General features: G+C 35.2%; 1 protein-coding gene across 4 annotated transcripts in view; it reads right to left on the bottom strand.

Annotated features, from left to right (window-relative positions):
• Nucleotides 1-14,519, bottom strand: part of MED13L (mediator complex subunit 13L) — a 290,375-nt gene that overhangs the window by 123,289 nt on the left and 152,567 nt on the right. For all 4 annotated transcript variants that reach the window (XR_013765965.1, XM_079152455.1, XM_079152456.1 and 1 more), the window contains one exon: nt 2,944-3,027. Coding sequence is in view for 3 of the 4 variants with exons in the window: in XM_079152455.1 (XP_079008581.1) it covers nt 2,944-3,027 (84 nt within the window). In the remaining variant the exon portion in view is untranslated. The remainder of the gene's footprint in view (nt 1-2,943; nt 3,028-14,519) is intronic.

Raw genomic sequence — 14,519 nt, 5'->3', positions numbered from 1 at the left:
CTAAGCCACTTAGTGAAACTGTCTCAAAATTTAAAAGGGGCCTGGGGATGTGGCTGTATGTAAGTGGCCCTGGGTTTGATCCCAATACATATACATACATACACACACACACACACACACATACACACGTGCATAAATGTTAGCATTATATTCTTTATTTACTTACATATTATTTATTAAACATATTCCTTTTATCTATATAATGGCATCAAATAAAAACTTCTAAAATATTTATCTGTACATATGTTTTGTTTAGTACAGGGCAACAAGCTTTCTTCCCCACTGATCACTAAATTGATGCACACAAAAAGACAAACATAAGAAAATTCAAAAAAAGAAAATTCACTTCTACTTTTACTCAAATTATAAACTATTACATTAAATGTCTCATTTGATCTTCACAGATACTACATAAGATGGTAATAATTATTTTTCAATTCAATTTCAGGGGGGAAAAAACAAAAACACAAAAAGTTCCCCTCAGAGAAACTAAACAACTTATCTGAAATCAAACTTCCAAGGACAGGAATGGAAGAACCCAAACCTCTTCTAAATTCTAAATGCCCTTCTCTAGCATCACTCTGGTTCATTCAAAATGATCTGGGAGGAGAAAAAGTCCTCATACCTAATGGTGTTCTTTGTGTTCTTTAATAGCAAATGCCAACTCTTATAAGTTCATCTTTGGCTTAAATTAATTCTAATTAATAATTCTCTTGAAATATTGTTTCAGAATCATTAATATTTCTGAATTTAAAAAAAAAAAAACTTCCACAATCATGGCTATAAGATCTAAAAATAAGTGAATTACATTACTTAGAGATTTGTAGCCTCCAAGTTACATCAAATCAAATATCCAAAACACTCTATGCATTATTTACATCTGGCTTGCTAAAGTTATGATGACTTTGGAATCTAAATGAAGTGTCAAAATATATCAACTCTATAAAGTACACTGAGAGTGACTTTTGACTTTTAATGTCATATTTACTATTAATATCATCATCATTCCTTCAATCTCTATTTCATTTCTACATTTATTATTCAACATCCAGTGGATCAAATAATCACATGAACACCTACATCCAATGACCAAAATTGTGTGAGTAGCTCAGTTAATCCAGATGTAAGAATCCATGCTAACCAAGAGGAAGTACACTAAGAACAGTAGATAAGATCACTGGGATTTTAATTAAAAACAAAAAACATATTTAACCATTTAGAATCATAAGTATAAAAGCCAAAACTTTAACCACTTAGAAATTCTAAGACCTCTGTAAATTTAAGAAAAATGTTAAGATTAAAAATTAAAATCATGACAGGTGCCATGAGCATGCCTGTAATGCCAGCGGCTCAGGAGCCTGAGGCAGGAGGATTGCAAGTTCAAAACCAGTCTCAGCAAAAGCGAGGTGCTAAGCAACTCAGTGAGACCCCATCTCTAAATAAAATACAAAACAGGGCTAGGGATGTGCCTCGGTGGTTGAGAGCCCCTGAGTTCAATCCCCAGTACCGCCCCCCAAAAATAAAATAAAAATAAAAATCATCAAACACATTCACTAGTTGGGTCAAATAAATATATATAAATGAAAAAGTTCCACTCTATCAAAGTATCTGTAAATATAATCACACTTGTACACACCCATACTTTTCTAAAAGCACTTTTATCCTTTTGAGGCATGATGTGATGCACATAAACTAAGTTCTATATAAGTTTTCTTTTTTTAAATCCTAAAGATATTAAATGTGCTACAAAGAGGGAAATATTTCACAGAAGTTCATGGTGATTTGGCAAAGAAAACCACCAGTGATCAACTTATCCAATATGAAAACAAGTTTTCATAAACAAGATTTGGTTAATGAAGAGACTCCACAATCTCTTCATTACAGTGTTAAAACAGGCTCAGCAGAAAGTCACTGCTCATATCTCCAGGAGGAATTAATAAAGTTACGACAGTGAGGTTTCAAAAACGGATGTGCAGTGCCGGTGGAAATTCTCCAAACAGAAAAGATCTAACCTTAAAACTACCTAATAAAGCTTCAAGAGCTAGCTCTAAACTGTAGCCAGCAGCTGGGCCCCTTAGGCAAGTCCACTGACAACAGAAAGATGTGCGTCCTTCTCTTCAAAAATAAAGTAATCACCATCCACCTAAGAAACCTACCAAGTCTCTGCTATGGTCAGAGATAGGCAGGTAAAGAGCAGATTTTTGAGGCTTTTGTTTTCTGATTCTGGTTTGAATGATGTAAGACTCCATGGTTATTTAGTATCAAGTACTGATTTAAGCCTGCATATATCACAAATGGTGGCTCAGACTGCTTAGAGAAGTAATTCATAGTCCTAGTTTCACAACCGTCAAGGAATATCAATCAATACTATATAGTTTCCACTATTTTAATTCACATGATGATTTTTGTTTTGTTTTGATTTGTTTGTACTGGTGATTAAAGCCATAGGCATTTTGTCACTGAGCTACATCCCCAGCCTTTTTTATTTTTTGAGACAGATTCTAAGTTCCTTAGGGTCTTGATAAGCTGCTGAGATTGGTCTCCAACTTGCAATCCTGTCTCAGTCTCTCAAATTGCTGGGATTACAGGCATGCCCCACCACACCCTGCTCTCTTGACTATTTTTAAAGTTATGCCATAAAACTCCTTAAGGAAAAAGACTGAGGAATGATAATAACAAAAGAAAATGCCTAAATTACAGAACATATAATAATAAATGGTTTAGGTAATTGTGTAATGACAATTAGCTTTCTACTCCTATTTTTCTTATCCAACAAAAATAATATATAATTTAATACAGTCTCATCCAAGAATCTATTTTAGTACATCTAAACCATTATTAGAAAATGAATATATAAGCTGATTCCCTCACCCAACTTGTCCCCAAAGTCAGTTGTAGTTAAGCCAAATCAAGTGAAAAGCCAAGAGTACTCTAAAGACTCACCTTTTGTTGACTGGCTTTTCATCCTTCTCATACGGTCGAACAAACCACTTCCCAATCCTAACGAAGTTCTTATCCATTAGGCACCTACAATAAATTCATCAATAATTACTTTTATAGATTTAATAATCAATTAGCAAATCAATGAATCAATAATCCCAGATTAGAAACACCAATCAAAATAAAACATCACCAATTAAACTGTCGAAATATTCTCTTGTTACTTAGAAGTTATACATTATACTTACTGAAAGAACTCTCTGACTTTGGGCAAAGATTTTCATGCCCATGGGGGAAAATAAGCAATATAAATTGGCTGGAGCATTCCCAAAACTTCTTATGCTTTGGAATTACTTCAAATCAAATCACTCTTCTGCACGACTTCAAAACTCGTGTCAATGAGAATGTCAGAAATAGCATTTCTTCAGCTGCCTCAGAGATCATCATCCAAGCCATGTTCACCCATCTTGCAAGTTTTAATGCTGGTTTTTTGTTTTAGTTTTGATGTGGTCTGGTCTTTTGGTTTGGGCTTGGCTTGTGAACGGTAATCCTTTAGCAAGAATCTCAGCCCAAAAAACAAAATAAAACAAAACAAACACCCCACATAGCTTCATATACTTAAGCATTTTCCTTTGAAGGTATAGTAAAGCACTTGGTTACTACTTTGCAAAAAAATAAGGAACTATACTCATGTCCTGAATAACGAGTATTCACTTTACTCCTATCTAAGCTGTGCCCCACTTCTGTTTTCATGCCTTGTTAATTGTGTTTCAATGTCAAATCGTAGGGTATTCTTTCTGAAAACATATTAAAATGGTAACTGAGTCCTAATCATATAAACACCAATAATGCATACAATTCAACCGAAATAACAACACAGGCAATTAGGACCAAATTGATCCATGTGCAGGCAAATGACAACTGTATAACTGCCATCTGGCCAATTATGAGATGCCATTGATTGTAAGGAGTATCTCTGATTTTAAAAACATAAAAATTTTTGAAATGATGAAATGCAGTAGTCACCTTAACATCATTCAAGGAAATATATTTTGTAAGAAAAAGTGCCAGACTGTTGGATATAATTCTTCTACATAAGGTTTGTCTTACCAGGGAAAGAGCTATATAGCAATTCTTTATTCAATATTCAGGCAATTCGGTACTTCACTTTTGTCTCTAATCTCCACAATATCAAGGATAATGGAAAGAATTCAAGCCCTCACCCTACTCATTACAGGTTAAATGGGTTAGTAAATGGCAAGTTTCTACTGGCCACAATGTAACTCCATTTGGGCAGAGTGAAGTTGAAATACTATTAAATGAAAATGTCACTGGCTGCTTTTATTTTGAAAACTAATTTCTATAACTATCTTCCTTATTCATAATGGAGAAATTCATTTTCAAAAAAACCTAATCTGACTTTTTAAGTTAATAAATTAAAGATGCATACTTTTTAATGTTAAAGATTACATGACTTCATTAAATTTTATATATATATATATATATATATATTTGGGGGGGGGGGTGTTGATGGATCTTTTTTGTTTGCTGAGGATCGAACTCAGTGACTGACACATGCTAGGCAAGAGCTCCAGCATTGAGCCACAACCCCAGCACCAACTTCACTAAATTTAGAATACAAAATAAAGTACACATCCTCAAGCTGAATAAATACCTACTTTCACCCAAGGAGAAAGTACACAAGAAGCAAAACTGAAAACATGCCTCACAGCTTATTCACTAGCCAAAATCTTATTTATTTTAGCTAGACTACATATAAATAAATATTTCCAGTGAAAACTCAGAAGTTTGATATCAGGTTTCTCCCACCAACAATACTATCGATAATCACTTGATAGAACTGCTACTATCATCACCACCACATGTTGACTACCAGGCACAGTATCTCATTTAATTCTTATAACAAGAAGATCACCTGGGTGTTACAGTGTCAGTTTTCAAAAGTGAAGAGGCTAAAACATCTAACCAAGGTCACACATATTAGCAAGGGTAGAAATGCCATTAAGTCCAAGTATATCTGATCACAGAAACACAACATTTAACTACTACCATTTCCTTCATTCTTTGCTCATTTCTTAAATCCAGATACAACCTGCCAGTGAATTCATGTGAAAGTGTTTCTTTATTCTCCAAAAGCTGCTGCTAAATTGAAGGTAGACCTTAAAATCAATAATGCTTATAATAAAAGCAATCGGGTATGTAACAGGTATGGAATCACATCAAACACTCAACAGTCTTTTAGTAACACATCTTCACCAAATAAATAGCGTATTTTAAAAAATCACTCTCATAAATGCCTTGAAGGTCAGAATTCAAAAGAATTATTTAGTAAGCAGCAAAGACAACATGAAATTTACAGTGCACAGTTAGAAAAATCTAAGACTTTAGAGAATATGAAAGAAAAAAAACAACAAAATATCTGTGACTAAAGGACAATGTATAAAAATGTATTTCAAAATTCTTGCCCTTCTCTGCAATAAAAGCCACAAATTCTATTCACTGACTTCATTCTAGGAAAAAGCAGAGTCTGGAATGTGGCATCCAAGGACAAAAGCAAATTGCAAATGGCTAATGACTGCTATCTGAGAGTCTAACTCTGTGTGAATATATCTCCTGGAGTTCCCACTACAGATCACATTTCTTTGTCAGGCAATGTCAACAAAAGGTTATTATCACTAATACACAGAATAGAATGGAAACTATGGATCCTTTAGTCTGAAACCATCTGTTTCCAAAAGAAAGGCATAATAACTTATGTGATTTTTCAACTGCTAATCAGTATCTATGTGGTAAGTGATTTCCAACACAGTAAAGGAAAAACATTGAGAACACAGAAAATTGTACTGAATAAAGGAGTGTTTTGGCTCAATTTTCTACGTATTGGGGTAAATAAGGGTGGGGAGATTCAAATATGACCCCTCCAAGGTTAGTCAGTTCTACCTGGAGCATTATCCTTTAAGTCACAGGGAAGCCATGAGAGCAGGAGGCATATGTTTCGGGGGAGACATCTCGACCACCTGTCTGAGTGATGAAACTATGCTGACTCAACATCAAGGCTGTAATGAGGTACCAAGTCCTCCTTTCTCAATCACACTGGGGTCATAGGTATACAGTTTAAAAAATAAATAAATAATGACAGCTACTATGAACTATGTATAGAAAAATGCATGAAAGAGCAAAATGCTACACACAATCCATAGGGCAGGTGAACTCTATGAAGTAGACTCTAGTTAAGAATTTCCATACTGAACAACACTACTGATGCCTACTAACTCTGCTTTGACCTGAAGTCCTTTTATTGTCCCGTTCTATCCCTCCTCCTCTAATTTAAATTCCAACTGTCTTTCCTATCTCAAATCAAGTGGGTACATCCTCTTACATGTACAAATCAGCACTATGGACTACTCAGTTGTAACAATTCATTTCTATGACTCTTATTCACGGACCATATTTAAATGTCTATGATATAATGTACCTTAAAATGAATAGACCAGGGCTCAGTTGGTAGAGTGCTTGCCTCGCAAGCATAAGGCCCTGAGTTCAATCCCCAGCACCGGAAAAAAATAAATAAATAAATAAATAAATAGACCAAAGATTATTTCCTATTCATAAAGTAATATTATTATTATTATTATTATTGCTCATAACCACCAATATGGGTAGGCTTGTACTATTTGAATTTTCTTGGGTCTATGTATTCTCACCAATGAGACACTTGATATTTTGAGGGAGAAAAAAATCTACCTAAGAAACTTCTTTATAGCCTATCACTTCACACTGCAAACTAAAATTACAGAAGATACTCAGTATGGAGGGAATCACACAGCAGCTAAAATACATGTTAAGGAAAATTAGCACAAGTGCCCAAATGCTTAAAACACATGTTAAGAATACAGTTAAGCAAATCTTCCCAGGAAACAATTCTAAAGTCTAAAAATTACATCAGAAATATAATGTTCCATTCTTTATACTCTATCAATCTTTATTTTCTTATTGTTTGAAGATCAAAATTTCTACTTTACTTCATAAATTAACCTAGCAGACACACTCCATCTGCCACAAATTATTTCAAGACAACATCAAAAATAGTGCTAAGAATGAATCAGTTAAGCCAGCTTGTCCAGTTACCTCAGTCATTATTATCAACATTTTCAAAATTGTTTTACTATTAAGATATGACCTAATTCTATAAAGCTACAGTATTACCTGGTAAGATCATTATGTGATACCAGATTATAAAAAGTCCTTTAAGCAATAATACTAAAAAATTATTTTTCTTCCCAATATTTGGCCACCTCCCCCAACCCCACGTGGCAAAAAATCACTGTTTCAAGAAGAAAAGAAACAGCTGCTGAAAAATGAAAATGAGAATGAAATTGGGCTGCACGTTTGTGCCTGTGTGTGTACCTACTGTTTCTGTGTCGTGCCATATGGCTCTGAATAATCAGCTACAAAATGCAACCTGACTCCAAAAGTGGCAAACCACAATCTTCAATCCCAAAACCACAGGCAAACCTGACGTAAGATAACAAGTGCTACAGCATGGCCAAAGCCTAATCCACGCAGCAAGCCATTTCCCAGATGTGACGTTATGGAGGCACAGAAGGAAGGCCACCAATGGCTCTGGTGGCTTCTGTGTCACTCAAATTATGCGTACATGTATATAATCAATTTCACTGATTAGGAAGTCCAAGTACAGTGTTTTGCCATCATACCCTAACCAAACTAGACTTTAATGTTAACATCTAATCACAGAGCCACTCATATAGACTAAGTTCTATGGAACTGCATGCCAAGACATCCTCACCAGCACCCCCCAATCTTTATCAAAATCCCCTCTTTTATCTCACCACTCCCAATTTTTATCAAGCATATATGTAAAGAAGTCCCCTTCATAGAAACTGCAATGTTGCCAAATTTCAACAGAATAAAATTTAGCTCCTGTGTTCTGGGGCTGAGGAAACCTTTTCCAAGTATACTCCAGGTCTTTGCTACCCTGGGCTTTCACTGTGCCCTTGGGACACCAGCTGCTGTGGCCACACAGCCTCTATTGCTCCCCTCCTATGATACCCATAAGGTTAAGTTCTTTTACAGACCCAGCCTCACCTCCAATTTCCATCTTAATGGAATTCCAAAGAACTGGATCTCTTGCCTAGTGTCAAATGTTCAGTATCTGATCCCATTCTCCAACAACAAAAATGTATTATTTTTAAAGTCTTACTCCCTGCCCTGCCCTAAAAATATTAAGTATAATGATCGCTTAGAGTGAGCAGATTTCTTTCTAGACATTTACAACTAGATCTGTTTCCAATCACATTTATCTATAATTTCTGTACTCCTTAGATCTAAAGGCTTGCTTACCTACTTCTGTTAAAGAATTGCATGTTATGCCATTTCAACAAAATGGCAACCTGTTGATTACTCATTTCTCACCCCTATGATCACATTATACCAAACACCTTCAACCATGCAATGTCATAACACCATTCCTCCAACCATAGCTATACCTACCCCCACATACTTATTATTCTGTGAATATACTTCTCATTCTGAAATCTCTAATCCACCATCTCCACAGACAGTGTTTGCTTGCCCTTTGAGGATCACCTCTGTTGGGTCACAGTAACATAATACACCAAGAACTAGAAATGTATGAATACATTATTGTTATCATAATTATAATTCCAGTTTACTCCCCATTGTTTTTCCAAATGAAGTACACCTCTGAACACCAACTCCTGGCAAACCAAGCAGCTCTGGGCCAAAGGCAACTTTTCAGCTGTCTTATCAACCACCATGGAGTGAACGTGCTGACAACCCTTCAGAAGCGCAGCCCCAGAGGACTACTCAGAAGAGCCACCATGTTTTACACACGTCCAGCACCACAGGTCAAGGTCTCCCTGGGTAAGCATGGATATGACAGAGCAGAGCGGCTTCCAAAGACTCACATGGTCTTCTATTGTCTACAAAGCAATGATTCGAATTTTAGAGCAAACAAATTATCTTGCCATAAAAAAATTAGCTCATGTATTTTATTGCAAAATCTTAAGAAAATGAAAATTAAAGTATCTTAACACACATAATGCCAAATTGACAGCATTATGCCAGACATTTTAAGTATTTCTACAAAGCTATTATAAAAACAAGATTTTCATTAGTACTACATGTGGTGCAAATCATGGAAATGCTGACTAAAAATCTGGCTTTTTGAACCACGCACATTTTCTGGCTTGTTCAGAGGCTTTACAATCCATGGTTTTCTTCACTGTGATGAGACAGGTGATGACACATCATGAAAACCTGTATCAATTATAAAAACAAAAGAGGGGTAACCCCTGACAAACAACTGTAGATTTTGTTTCCATAATCCAATCACAAAGTATTTTTCCATTAATGAGCAGTGTAAGATGACCTAAGCTTAAAATACACTGCGACCTTTGAGAAAATTATGATGAATACAAAACAAAATTTCACTAAATTGAAAAAAAACTGATAAAGAATAATTTGAACTAGTACGTTAACAGCACCTAGGGGAAGAAGAGGGAGATGAGGGGGAGAAAGAAAAGTTAAATGAGCAGAGATTCTGTTTAAGTAAAAACTAAATTAACAGTATTTTGTTATTCTGGGAATTATGCCAAAAAGAGATAATCAATCATGAAGAAAATCGGACACACATTTACTTTCCCTGAAGAACAGGAGAACAGCATGATGATCCAAGACTATACAACAGAGAACCGCTAAACACTCTCAGATTATGGAATTCTAACAAGAGAACACCAAAATCAGCCAATATGAGCTCAAAGGTTTAAAAAGAATGTATGAATACATCTATGATTACATTCCAGAACGAACTGTTTCAGTGACATAACTGGCAGCTATTTGGAGGACACAGTTTATTACAAGGAGGAAAAACCTTAATTTAGTTTTGGCAGATCTATGCTTTTCCCAAACACGTTCTCTCTCCCTTTCTTACTGACATGAAGCTTGACCACATGACTTCACGCCTTGCTCTCTACCCAGAAGACCTGGGAGTTTGTAGACGGGGCTGCCCCATCAGCAAGGAGATGTGGAGCAGTACTCTAGCCAATGACTCACGGTGGACCTTTTTTCAGCTCATCTGTTAATGCAGCATAACTGGGCCTAACCTGGACTGATCAAGAAAGCCGTGGCCATACTTCAAGAAACACTGATGACATCTTAAAGTAGAATAATGGCAATCAAATTAGAGAAAATGGAACCAAATGGAGGAATATATGGAAGGCTGGCAAGGAGAGATGGGGAATTCAAGATCATATGTTAAGAACTATTAAAAAGGAAAGATAAAAACTCAGGTTTGCTATCAAACAGGTTACCACAGAGAGGCAGGATTGCATGCGTTACATATGACCCCAAAGAATACTAAGATAAAGAAACAAAAATTGTAAGAAGACAGATTTCTAATCAGTATACAGAAGACTTTCAAACACTGAGTACTCTCTAAAGATGGAAAGCTGCAGTCACATAACCAGAAGTATTCACAGAAGGAATGACCCAGTAAAAAGGATATTATAGAATGCAATCTCAGAACTGGTAGGGTAAACAGACTAACTTTTAAATGTTGTCTCCAACTCTGTAAAGAGTTCATATTTCACTATACTTCTATTAGCTATAAAAGCAATTGACCATTAATTGAGCTCTTATAATGAGAGAGAACTGAGATGAACCAAACAACCTTTCACCATTTTATAGGTAAATGAACAGGGGCAAGCTCAAGTCACTGGCCCATATCACATAGTAAGTGGCAGAGCTGAAATTCAGAGTATTTCCTGTCTCTGAACACAACAAAGAAACGGATTTCTATAAATATGTGGCCCTAAACAGATATATAAAATTCCACCAAGTATGTTGTCTTCTGTCTGACACCTCTATGGAAAATGCTCTTGAGTTAGTAGTGGTGGGATTTTTTAATTTGTTTGTTTTTTGTTAAGAGGGTGGGAATTGATGACCTAGATGTATATAACACAGTGTAGGCAAATAGTGAAAAGTTTGAAATGAGAAATCAGTAAATGAAAGATGAAAATATCTGAAGTTATTGAACCTTAGAATATAAAATATTAAACGCAGTGTCAGTATAGTATTACCTCAGCACCAATGGTAACGAAAATATGAAACGATTTATTCTCTGTGAGACGGTCGTTACCTTAATTTCTAGAGTGAAATTATTTTAATCGATCACTGAAGCACATCATTCTGTATACATTAGCAATCAAAGCCTTATGTTAAGAAGATCAATTTATATGACTCCCCCATAGCTGTAAGTTTCTCAGGGTAGTAAATGAAATTCTTTTAATTAAACATATTCTTGTGCTTAAAAAATGTAAAATTAACGAATTGCTTGTACAAGCTTTGTTAACATGCAAACTGAAGAAAAAATGGTTCACAAAGCACACACTTTCTGCAAGTGATGCTGTCCTGAATGATCTGCTCACTAACCTCAATTCTGATCTTCATGCCAGAACCTTACAATGTCCACAATGGAGAAGCAAGTCAACATTACCTGAATAGCACTTAGGCATAACAGAAAACTGCCACAAAAAGGGTGACAAACAATACCTGCATTAATTTAGGTTGTAAACAGTTGAGGACATTATAGCAAATGTTCTAAACTAGGGAAAAATAAAAAAAGCAAGCATGTATTAGTCTTTCCAGTTTCTGTTGACAAATAAAGAAAACTGACAACAACCATTTAAAGTGCTTTCCAGCCTCAGCCTCATGAACGGGGTAACTTTCACTCCTAGAGTAAATACATTCACTTTAAAGTTACATGAAGAGAAAAATATTATTTTACAGGACAAAAAGATTAGCAAAATTTTTCAAAAGATTCTCAGGTTATGCATATAAACTTGTGGGGAAGTGTGATTATTAATTATTTTCTAAAAGAAAAGCTATTTCATTTGTCTCAAAATTAACTCCTATAATTCGAACAGAATTCAAATAAACCATTCTGGGTGTATTTTAATTAAAGAATACAAATTGATTTAAGCAAAATAAATTTGTAGGAAAAAATTAAAATTACTGACATTAATAATATGTCACACATTATGTGGCATATATTATACACATTCACAAAAAATCTACAGTGTCCCATACTTAATTTACAGGATTTTATCAAGACTCACTGAGTCCACAGTAACTGTCTAAGTAAAAGACCTTATAACCAAACCAATACCTAACCCAAAGATCTTTACATCTTTCCCAAATTTTTTTATGTGTCACAATTAATTTTCTCCAAAGTAATAATTTAACTTGAACTGGACTTTAGTTTTCATCATGAATTCTGAATTTGTGAGCCCAGAATAAATGAATTCTGCTCATTTCTTGTCCTTCGCAGGTTTGGGGCTATTCTAATTTTCTTTCAACCAAGAAAAGGAATACCCTACCATTTAAAACACAAGACTGGAAATTCAACCACAAATTTATTAATATTTTTTGAAAGGAATAAATCATCATATTAAAAAAATGGTGCAGTACAATATCAAAAACTATATACTCTGTTCCACATTCCTCAGAAATTCTATATCAATAAAAAGGTGCTTAAAAGTACATTAATTACTGAACCAGTTTAAAAAAAAAAAAAAACTTATTCTAACACAGGATTACAGAAACAATAAATTTTCCACATTTTCCTGAAGGGAATTTGTGTGTAATTTTATTCTGTTGTATTTTGCAGTAGGGGGAGAGAAGTACAAAAATTTAGAATATTTAAGAGTTCTCAATGCTTAAAACAAATCAATGCTTCTACAAGTATATGATACCTCAGTAACAGATAAGCTCTAGGTCTACACAAAATCACAGGATTAGAAACCAAACAAGTTCAGAATGAAAAAATCAAGAAATTTGGAGGGAAGGAACTTTCCAAGTGACCTAAATGATGACAACTTATCAACTACAGTTAAAATATCTGAAACAGTGATACTGTACTGCTATCACCTCAGCCAGTAGTCTGGATATGAAATTCAACAGTACAAGACTATCCTTTCGGCTTTGGTGACCTAAAAGTCCTACCTCAGAAAGAAAAGTGAAAACGGTTCAAGTTAAGAGGTTCTCAAACAACAACAAGAATATGTCAAAGGGTTTTCCCAGGCCACATGTGGAAGTGTCAAAATAAATGATGGTAGTAATGAAGAATAATCTGTTGAATAAAACAGCAGTCCATGAACCCAAATTTATATAATATACAGAGAGAGAAAACTTAATGGAAGAGCATGAAAACCTCTCCCATATAACAATGCCAACTAAGAAAACCAGAAAGAATGGTGGCACCTAAAACTTAACATGAGCACCATAATGGTAACTATTGATTTAGGTAATGTCTACAAACAGGTTAAAACAAGAAGATTTTTTGGGTTTTGTTTGTGATTATTGTAATTGCGGTTTTGATTTGCAGTACTGGGGGTTGAACACATAACCTTACACGTGGGCACATACTCATCTCCTCTCCCCACCCCTTTGGTTTTAATTTTGAGACAGCATCTCTCTAAGTTGCCAGGGCTGGCCTCGTGGGTCCTACTGCCTGAGCCTTCCAAGCAGCTAGATTACATATGTGTGTCACCATGTCCAGCAGATAGGTTCTACACTTTGATGAGAAAGAGGATAATTACACGATCTCATTGTATCTGGCCAAAAATTACTTCAAAGAAAGATATAACTAACAAAGATCATAGTTAACAAAATATTAATTTACAGTGAAGAAATCTGGTAGAACATCAGCTCAGTGACGTGATCAAAATTATAACATCATTAAAAGAATGGCACTCACATTATATGCCTCCTGCAATCACACACTGAAGAGGACACACCACCCTCCTATGGCATTCCTACTAAAAAGCACAAGATGAATCTAACCATGAGACTCTATCTCAAACTGAGGAGCCAACACATGCCAGTATCAAAAAAGAAAAAAGACAAACTTTTGGAGTTAAGAGACATGAAACCTAAATAATGTATTATCATGGGTTGAGTCTCAAGGAGCTAAGCTGTAAGGACATAACTGGGACAACCGACAACATCTGAATTAAGCTACACATTAAATAATGACATTTAATCAATGTTAGATCTTCTTTCATAATTATACTCTGTTTATGTGAGAGAAAATCCTCATCCTTAAGAAATATACACCTAAAAACTCAAGGGAGAAAAGAATGATAATCTTGTGTCTGCACATGGTTCAGGGAATAAATTTTAAAAACAAAAAATAAGAAACACAACATGGGGGGAAAGAAGGCATATGGGAGTTAGATCTATGTACTATTCCTGAAACTTCCTTCCTTCTCCCCTTACACCCCGCTTTTCTTGTTTAGATTTTCTTCAGTACTAGGGCTTGAGCTACAACATCCCCAATTCTTCTTCATTTTCTGCCCATGCTGGCCTCACACTCACAGTCCTACTGCCTTAGCCTCCCAAGAAGCTGGGATTATAGACAGATGACACCAAGCCCAGCTGGGCAGATTTTAACACTAACAATAAAATCACTGCATATAAAAATCCCAAGCATTCAGGAATGTACCTGGGTGCCTCAA

Source organism: Sciurus vulgaris, assembly GCF_902686455.1.
Source record: "Sciurus vulgaris genome assembly, chromosome: 8".
Classification (NCBI taxonomy): Eukaryota; Metazoa; Chordata; class Mammalia; order Rodentia; family Sciuridae; genus Sciurus; species Sciurus vulgaris.
Note: the sequence above shows the minus strand (reverse complement) of the source record. Positions and strands in the feature narration are given on the sequence as shown.